Consider the following 10,288-nt stretch of genomic DNA (forward strand, 5'->3'; position numbering starts at 1 on the left):
CACGTAATCCTCTTATAAGAAAAGGATCACCCAGAGACCGAACCGCACTGCTTTATATTTCAAGATCAACTGTCTAACTCTTAACTAAATATAGTAACTGCAGGTTCTAATTTTCTTCACTCTCACTCTTGCGGGATAATCATCCCACCTACGTAGCGGTCAATTCCTACAGTTCGAGGTCGTGGTATATAAATCATGCCATCAATTCTAACATCAATTCTAACAGTTAGACTGAGTTATGTACCTACATATTATGTAAGCTAATATGTATCGTATTCATAATTTATTTTCTCAGTTAAACGGAGGTTTGGTGTAGAGACAAAAAAAAAGACTTAGTTATATAATGAGTTAAGGTGTGCAATATTATCATTGCGTTATTATATTTTCTATCTATTATTATAGTCTGGGCTATAAAGTTCATTATTTTGTTATGTGTGTATTATTATTATTATTATTATTATTATTATTATTATTATTATTATTATTATTATTATTATTATTATTATTATTATTATTATTATTATTATTATTATTATTATTATTATTATTATTATTATTATTATTATTATTATTATTATTATTATTATTATTATTATTATTATTATTATTATTATTATTATTATTATTATTATTATTATTATTATTATTATTATTATTATTATTATTATTATTATTATTATTATTATTTTAAATATTATTAGAGATTATTATATTAAGTTATTATTATGTTAGTTACTTTTTATTTATTCTTATGGGTAGGGTTGCCAAGTTATTCAATTGGGTATTAATTGTTTTAAGATTTTTTTTGTATATATATATATATATTGCGGTGCAGTTTCCTACAAAACTTGTCCTTTTCAAGAGAATTTGTTCAAGTGAAAAGGAGAAGGAAAGAAACAAACCACTGACAATATTAGGTGACGTTAGATTACAGAATGAGATCGAACCGATACTTAACTATTTATTCTCCCTGAGCCGAGTTCTCATGCACACACTGAAAGCCGGGCATTCGTGTGATTTTACTTTTTCAAATCTTTGCAATGGTAAACTCCCGCTTTCCTGCCATTTAAGTCTTCAAGCTCATATAGATTATTTCCAATAACTTTGCATACTTTCATTTGTACGAACTTTGGACTAAGTTTCGCACAGAACCTCTTCGAAGCATCACTGAGAGCAAAATTTCTTCGAAAGACTATGTCACCAACTTCAAACTTTATTGCCTTGCTACGCAGGTTATATGTATTTTCATACTGAGTATGTGCTTTTGCCAAGGAATTTTTTATGTAAGAATGCATAACATTCATTTGTGCCGCCTTAGACACAATGTCCACGTTCGCGTTGTTAAGACCATCAAGCTTACGAAGCAGTTGGTAATCGGATCCATGTTCCACACAACTCTGCCCAAAGAGCGCTTCGTAAGGTGATACGTTTATCGCCGAGTGTACGGTGGTGCGAAGAGCACTGGCTATGGACTGCAAGTGGGTATCCCAGTTCCTCTGGTCAGGTTCGATGTAGGAGCGTATCGCAGCGAGTATGGATCGATTTACCCTCTCGCTAGCATTCGCTTGCGGAGAGTAAAATGCGGTTTTGACGTGGGTTACACCAAAAGACTTTAAATATTTTTCGAATTCCCGACTGGTAAATTGTTTGCCATTATCGGAGAGGATCGTCTCTGGTACTCCAAAGATACAGAAGACTTGCTCCTGCAGGAACTTCACCACAGCGTCCGTTGTTGCCTTCCGGAGTGCCTTTACCACTACAAACTTTGTCAACTGGTCCAGCGCAATCACAATATGAGTATTCCCATCTCTTGATCTAGGGTATGGACCTAGAAAGTCGATGTATAACATCTGAAAGGGTCTTTCAGCCAAAAATGCTTTACCCATTGGAGGCCTCAGGGTTGCATTTGAGGCTTTAGACGCCTTACAGATGTCACACCTTCCAATAAACGTTTTGACCTGGGCTGCCATGTGAGGCCAGAAGAATTGACGCTGGAGCCGGTACAATGTTTTCGCAATTCCTCCATGCGAAGCTCGAGGCGGCCGATGAGCCAAAGTTATCAGACGTTCGGTTAGCGGTTCCGGGACCCAAAGCTTCCATACTAGGTCATCCTCTATGGGATTCCCTGTGCAATGTTTGACCTTCTTATAGACGAAATTGTTCGACACTTGAAGGTCAGGTAGCTTATCTTTTTGTTCTTCGATGCTGTCTATGAGCTTGCAGTAGTCCGTAGATTTGAAACTAGGATCCGCAAGATCAATATGCAACACATCGGAGGGATCATTCAAAATCGAAACATCGCAAAGCAGAGCGTCGACTCCATACACTCGTGAAAGTGCATCAGGTACAACGTTCTGTGTGCCTTTGCGATGTTCGATGGTGAAATCAAATCCCTGAAGCTTTAAGCTCCATCTCGCCAATCGACCGCTGAGATCCTTCTGGTTCATCAACCACTTTAAACTCGCATGATCTGTCACTATTTTAAATGCATGTCCCTCGACATAGGCGCGAAACTTCTGAACTCCCATGACAGCAGCCAGGCATTCACGTTCGGTCACATTGTAATTGCGCTGGGCCGAGTTGAGTTTTTGAGAGTGGTAGCATATCGGACGTTCACTTCCACTTTCGCCCACCTGGCTCAATACGCATCCGATGCCGGTGTTAGACGCATCGCATTGTATGATAAATTCCTTTGTGAAATCAGGGTTCACAAGCAGAGGTGCGGAGGTCAAGGCTTTCTTCAGCTCTTTGAAGGCTTCGTTTGCTTCATCCGTAAACGTAAACTTCTTCCCTTTTCTCAAGGTGTCCGTTATTGGAGCTGCTAGTGATGAGAAGTCTTTCACAAACCGACGGTACCACCCTGCTAGTCCCAAGAAGCGTCGAACTTGTTTGGGTGTAGTGGGAGTGGGAAATTCAGATATGGCGATCACCTTGTCTGGATCCGTCTTTAAACAGCCATCTCCGACAATGTATCCAAGATATTTTAATTCTTTGAAGCAGAATTTTGACTTCTGCACATTCATCGTTAATCCCGCTTCCTTCAATCGACCGGCCAAAATCTCTAATAGTTCAATATGCTCATCGAACGTACTCGACACCACCAACAGGTCATCCAGATACGGGAAGATTTTCTCTCGCAGTTGATGAGGTACCACTTTGTCCATTAACCTTACCATGCGTTGAGGCGCATTGCAGAGGCCAAAGGGCATAACCGTAAACTGCAACAGGGGCATGCCAGGCACAGTAAACGCAGTTTTTTCCCGTGACGATTTCTCAAGCGGGATCTGCCAAAACGCATCTTTCAGATCCACACTCGAAATGAAATGTGTATCAGGAAGACGCGATAGCAATCCTTCTATATGAGAAAGTGGATACGCATCTTTCTTAGTTTTGGCATTAACTTTCCTGTAGTCTAGGCATAAGCGATTTTTGCCGGGCTTTCGCACTAAGACTACAGGAGAGCTCCACGCACTGGTGCTTTCCTCGATCACTCCGAGTTTAAGCATACGTTCCAATTCCTCATATAGCAGTTTCTGTACCGCTGGAGAAATCGGGTAATGACGCTGCTTAATGGGCTCAGCATCTCCTGTGTCGATGGTATGTACCTCTAGCGTAGTTTTTCCTAAGCCTTGTACAGCAGAGGATGGAAACAAGCTAATGGCATCTTTTAACCGCTTGGACTGTTCCTCGTTAAGTGGATGAGCATTCGGGTCTGTTTCATTGTGTTTAATATCATTTGTACTAGGTCCTAAAGAGATCTCGGAGATCAACTGAGGAGCGATATCAAACTCCCTCCAGAAGTCAATACCCAGGTACAGTCTCTGCTTCAAAGACGGAACCAGGTAAAGGGGAATGGTTTTCGTCTTCCCTTTATAGGTGATCTCCACATAGATCTTTCCTACTATGGCTTGGTGTTTTCCATCTGCAGTCTTGACGTTGGAAGAGATTTTCAAGAAATGTTGATCGTGTTTTCTTAGAAAATCAAAACCATCTGCTCCCAAGCAACTAATGCTGGCCCCACTATCTAGAAGACCTAGAAGAGGTTCTCCAAAGATATGAACCGTTGTATAGGGGCGTGGATCATCTGCGCTGCATAATGTTGTTGATTCAATGGCTTTGTACGCTTTCTTCTTCTCTCTGAATTTCTCCCTTAGCTTAGCGACCTTCTCGGACACAATGGTGTTCTGGTTTCCGAAAATTCGTTTTCTAACATCAAGGTAGTTTTGTAGTCTTTCGTGCAATGGTATGAGTGGTCTAAGTCTTGGTGGAACAGGGGGTGAATGAACATCGGCGTGACTGGTAACGCAAGGTCGTTTCAGCATTCTGATGGCGGGTATTGGCGGGTCTGTGGGAGAAGTGTTGTTGTAGTTTGAGTTCGAGCTGGAAACGGATTCAGAATTACTGATAAGGGAAAGGTCAGTTGATCTTATTGTGCCTCCGGGTTCTTCTCCAGAGAGCAATTCCCCCGGGGCTTTAAACTGCTCTTCGGATCGTTTCCCGAGCATCGAGGACATTGCGGAGTTGTGATATTGTCCCAGCCACACTTAAAACAGAACAGGGACCTCTGAGGGTCAGGGCATTCGAAAAACGAATGACCCTTACCCTTGCAATTCCAACAAGTGAAGTTGCGAGTGTCCCGTTCTTTTTTTGGGTGGAATGCCTCTAACTCGGGCACGAATTCCTCTCCCTCCCCTTTCTCAGCAACAAGCTCGGAGACAGCACTTCTACGAGGAGGTGGTGTTGGTCCAAATCTTGATTTTTGTACGGCGGCTTCACGGTCGAGGATGTATTTTTCAACCTTCCGACAGACATGGACCATCTGCGCCAGGGTGCTGGTATCGAAAGTGATAAGCAACAATCCCATCTGCCTTCGGACGTTGTTTTTCAGTATATCGATGATTTCAACATCTGGTTTTCGAATCCTCAACCTTCCATTCAACTTCTGGATTGCTGCGTAGAAGTCATCAAAGGTTTCGTTCGGGCCTTGATGTCTATCGTACAACCTTCTCGACAGTTCCGAATCCGACTCCAGACTCCTGAACTGTTCAATCAGAGCGTTCTTCAATACTGGCCAGGTCACATTAGGATTCGCCTTCAAGTAGGTCCAATACCATTCCGCTACTCGGTCTGTGACAAAAAGGTGGAAGTTGATGACGACTTCTTCCCACGAGGCCTTATGGCTTTCCCTGATATGGTCCAGCTGGAACAGGAAGTCATCCACGGATTTATCTCGGTTGTCGAACTTCAGCCCCCATTTGTGGAAGTTCTGGTACCTGCTTGTATGGCTTGATGGACGCGGGACCGATTGAGTGTTATTGACGGGATCACTCAAAGTCAGGTCGTTTAACCGTCGCAGAAATTCTTCAACATTGGAGGTATCAACAGCAGCACCACGACGTGGAGGTGATCGAGTTCGTGAAGGAGTTACGTTCCTTAGTGGTGATTGGACTGGTGATGATCGGGCACGTGTAGTAGTAGTACGGCCCCGTAAATACGCTTCATGCAGGCTCGATCTCCTCTCAGGGGCCGTTCGTTGAACAACTGGCGTTGGGGCCGCTAGTGTATCACGCATCACGTTGGCAACTTCATCCCGGAGGGCCGCTCTCGTCCGTTCCATCTCTCCAGCGAAGAAACGCAAATCCTCAGCTCTACTCGCTCCAACAGCTGCTGTGACTACCTCATGTATGTAGCCAGTAAGGTATTCTTCATTCCCTCTTAAGGAATCGCGATTTCTAGGAGTAGGTTGCGGAAGCCTATTCGGAGAGACTCCGCCCACAGCTCCTTCGTTACTCTTAGCTCCGTCCGGTGAAAGACATCCGCCCACAGCCCCTTGGTTGTTTTTAGCTCCATCCAGTGAAGATCGTGGATGTGGAATTGGTGGTCCAATAGGAGGAGCAAGATCCGCAAAGGAATCTGTGAGGAGCCGCGAACGTAAATCTCGGCTTTTCATTATACCCTTACCTCTTCCTCGAGTTATACGACTTGGCATTTTCAATGGGTTGAAATTAAAAGTTAAATGAAGAATAAAAAAAGATTTTAAAAATTAGGAATATAGTACGAGAAAAGAGAACTAAATTCAGCGTATTATATGAAAGAATATAATCCGAAACGTAGAGAAATAAAAAGAGAAATATCTCTAAAGAAACCTAATAACACAAACAAAATAAGTAATAATTCAAATTAAAATTCAAAAATATTGGTATGTTGTATATCTATGTAATTAAAATAAAATTTGTTTATAAACTAAAACCAAAAATTATCAATAGAAGAACAAAATTGTTTGCCAGAGAAAAATAAAATTTTATAAAAGGTAATCCAAATATTTCATATAGTCGAGGTGAAGTGACTTACTGAGAGGCAAATACTGACGACGTATGAAGACCAGTTCTAGAACCCCCTATAGAATCACAAAAGTTTGATTCGGAAAGCTCAACCATACTACATCCACAACATTGTATCCCAGACTTGATTTGTTACGCTACGACAGGCTGCGCTTGCTATGTTCAACTAGCTTATCTGCCAAGCTGACAGTCAAGCATCTGAAACACTGTGCAGATAGTTCTTTTTAAAATAATTAACTGTTTACAACATGAAATTAAACAACTGTAGCAGAATGAAATATACCTCCAAACTAAGGCTTTAATGTATACTGAAAACAGGTATTCTGTTGTAATTCATTATCACGGAACGCTACTGCCTTAATGTGGGTGGGTAAACCCATTAAGCGGACGTCCGCAAAAACAAATTAAAAATCCACAAAGAGAAGAAAAAAAAATCTTGGATTGAAAAAAAAAGTCTAACACTAAACAAACACAAGTCCGAAATACAACATGTATCTGCAGCATAGTCAACGCTTATGAATTCCAAACCAAAGTTCCCACAAGGTGTTAAAATTTTTGAAGAATTCGGGCCCCACGTTGGGCGCCATCTGTAACGAACCGCTGGTGAAATCGGTTGGATTCCCAAGAGAATCCGACCTCTCCGTCCTATACCACCGTTACAACCCCAGGCCTACAGATGCAAGAGGCTGATCCGGGCAGCAGGAAGGAGAGGGTGTTCAGGCTACGGTAGCTTGGCATGCTTGCTTTAGCACGATCTAGCTCGTCGGTGGTCGGGGTTCTTGCTACCGTAACACTGAACCGTTGTTACGCAACTTCATGCCGGAGAGAGTATGAACGTAGTATCGGTGGTTCAACAATAAAAAAAAATCGTTGAGCCCGAATTCTTCAATGTGGGAACCAGGGGTGTGTGATTCAGATTGGGGGGGGGTAAAAGTTGTTAATAACCCCTTTTTGGAGGTTTTATCCCACCCTATGTGACCTAGGACACCATACCTTGGCTACTGCTTCCTCCGTATTATGCAGTAGCCCCTAACCGGATAGAGTTTCCAGCTTACCAGATTCTAATCTTCACCATCGTCATCCTTCAACGTGTCACTCCACCTCTGACTTCGGGTTTAGTGCTTCATGCTATCCTAAATGGGAAAAAAAAAGCAAATAAAAAAAAAAGAATTCCACTTCCCAAGGACATAACACGATATCACTCAATCCATACCGCTCAATGGACGATAAAAAGAGGGAAGATCAATTTAAGATACTTAATTTTTTTATTATGGGCAAAAAAAATAACAATGAAATTCAAAAAAAAAAAAATGATAATGTTAAACTAGATATTTAAATGTCGATGGAAAGCAATAAAAAAAAAACTATTAACTTTAAAAAAAAATATTAATAATATTTATTTTTGTCAGTTGGCAACCATGTGATGTATTCTATATTAAAAGTCTTTTGATTTTATTCTATTTTTATTAACTTTCCTAAAAAAACTTGAAATATTCAAATAATCGTTGGCAACCATGAAAGAATTTTAAAAACTTTTAATATTTTGTCATCGTTGGTGTATCAAATTGAAATTTGATTTTTTTTTTTTTTTTTCTCAAGCATCTCTTTTTAAATGTTGTTATTTAAATGAGATTTACTTTTTGTATTTATCTACTATTTATATTTCTATATATGTATGCAAGTGTTCCAACAAAAAAATTTAAAATATTCTGATAATATATATACTAAATTGACTTACTTGGATTCTTTGCCGCCAATGTAGTGCACCACCTTGGTTTCCTCCTTTTATTTTTCACTGGGAAAGAAACTAATTCAACAAAAGCAAAGAAATATTTTAACATGTTTTGATGACACCTTTTTTTTTGCTTACTCTATTATTAAATTCTTTCTTTTTTTTTGATTAATTTTAAAATTCTTTCAGGTAAGGTAAGTACAGTTATTAGCTATACATATTTTTTTCTAATTTTATTTTCAGATTAAATTATTTTTTTGTTTGATTAATTATTATATATACAAATTCTATAATTTACACATATACACCACGTCGGACAAGCAAGATACATAATACAATTAGGAAAAAAAGGGGGGGGAGGTACGCAGAAAATCGAAAGGTAGGGAGGTGAGTATCACAAGGGAGAAATTTCACGGGGTTGTTCCGGTTGATGATCCTCCAGGGGAGTACGATGATCACAGGTAAGTAGGTAGGTAGGTATTGGTTGTTATTTCCTAATTGGTAATTTCCGATTATCTTTTTTTTGTAGGTAAGTATCCTTTTATTTATTTTAAATGGTTTTCAGCAGGTAAGTATCACTGGTTTCTTTTTATATTTGTAATTAAATTTTCAGCAGGTAAGTACACTGGTTTAATTTTTCTATATTTTTTTATTAATTTTTCGGCAGGTAGGTAAAAGGGTTTAATTTTTCTTTCGGCAGGGGAATATCACTGGGTTTTTTTTTCTATATTTTTTTTTTTTTTATTAAATTTTCTTTAGGCAGGTAAGTAATAATTTTTTTTTAACAGGTAAGTATTCAATTTTTCAGCAGGTAAGTATTAATTTTTTTACAGGTAAGTACACTGGGTTTTTTTTTATGTTTTTTATTAATTTTTTTAGCAGGTAGGTAAAAGGGTTTAATTTTTCTTTCGGCAGGGGAATATCACTGGGTTTTTTTTTCTATATTTTTTTTTTTTTTTATTAAATTTTCTTTAGGCAGGTAAGTATCAATTTTTTCAACAGGGAAGTATTCATTTTTTTTTTTCAGTAGGTATGTAAGTATTAAATTTTTTTCGCAGGTAAGTACACTGGTTTATAATTTTGTACTTTTATATTTTCTATACTTAATTTTCGTTTCGGGTAGGTATTTATATATTAATCACTAGGTTGGGTACTAAAACTAAAACCAATTTTATTTTCTCTTTTTTTTTTGTTCTTTAAAACTTGTTCACTAGTTTGTCTTTATTTCTTTTTTTTTGTTCTACTTTTATTATTAACAAGAATCACGTAATCCTCTTATAAGAAAAGGATCACCCAGAGACCGAACCGCACTGCTTTATATTTCAAGATCAACTGTCTAACTCTTAACTAAATATAGTAACTGCAGGTTCTAATTTTCTTCACTCTCACTCTTGCGGGATAATCATCCCACCTACGTAGCGGTCAATTCCTACAGTTCGAGGTCGTGGTATATAAATCATGCCATCAATTCTAACATCAATTCTAACAGTTAGACTGAGTTATGTACCTACATATTATGTAAGCTAATATGTATCGTATTCATAATTTATTTTCTCAGTTAAACGGAGGTTTGGTGTAGAGACAAAAAAAAAGACTTAGTTATATAATGAGTTAAGGTGTGCAATATTATCATTGCGTTATTATATTTTCTATCTATTATTATAGTCTGGGCTATAAAGTTCATTATTTTGTTATGTGTGTATTATTATTATTATTATTATTATTATTATTATTATTATTATTATTATTATTATTATTATTATTATTATTATTATTATTATTATTATTATTATTATTATTATTATTATTATTATTATTATTATTATTATTATTATTATTATTATTATTATTATTATTATTATTATTATTATTATTATTATTATTATTATTATTATTATTATTATTATTATTATTATTATTATTATTATTATTTTAAATATTATTAGAGATTATTATATTAAGTTATTATTATGTTAGTTACTTTTTATTTATTCTTATGGGTAGGGTTGCCAAGTTATTCAATTGGGTATTAATTGTTTTAAGATTTTTTTTGTATATATATATATATATTGCGGTGCAGTTTCCTACACGTTATGATTTTAGTTTAGGCATTATGCTTTTTTTGGTTGACAGCTAATTAGAAACTATTGTCTTTAAGATAAATCAAAAAAATCAAAATTGTCGGTATTATTGTAAATTAATTAATTATCATAAA

At 37.2% G+C, this 10,288-nt stretch overlaps 1 protein-coding gene across 1 annotated transcript; it reads right to left on the minus strand.

Annotated features, from left to right (window-relative positions):
• Positions 1 to 567: 567 nt before the first annotated feature.
• On the minus strand, positions 568 to 9,960 carry LOC129943372 (glycosyltransferase-like protein gnt13; the record flags this gene model as incomplete). The annotated part of the gene is made up of 2 exons (XM_056052760.1): positions 568 to 689; positions 9,765 to 9,960. Coding segments are annotated over 2 exons (318 nt in total), but the record flags the coding sequence as incomplete, so codon positions are not given.
• Positions 9,961 to 10,288: the final 328 nt, after the last annotated feature.

Source organism: Eupeodes corollae, chromosome 1, assembly GCF_945859685.1.
Source record: "Eupeodes corollae chromosome 1, idEupCoro1.1, whole genome shotgun sequence".
Classification (NCBI taxonomy): Eukaryota; Metazoa; Arthropoda; class Insecta; order Diptera; family Syrphidae; genus Eupeodes; species Eupeodes corollae.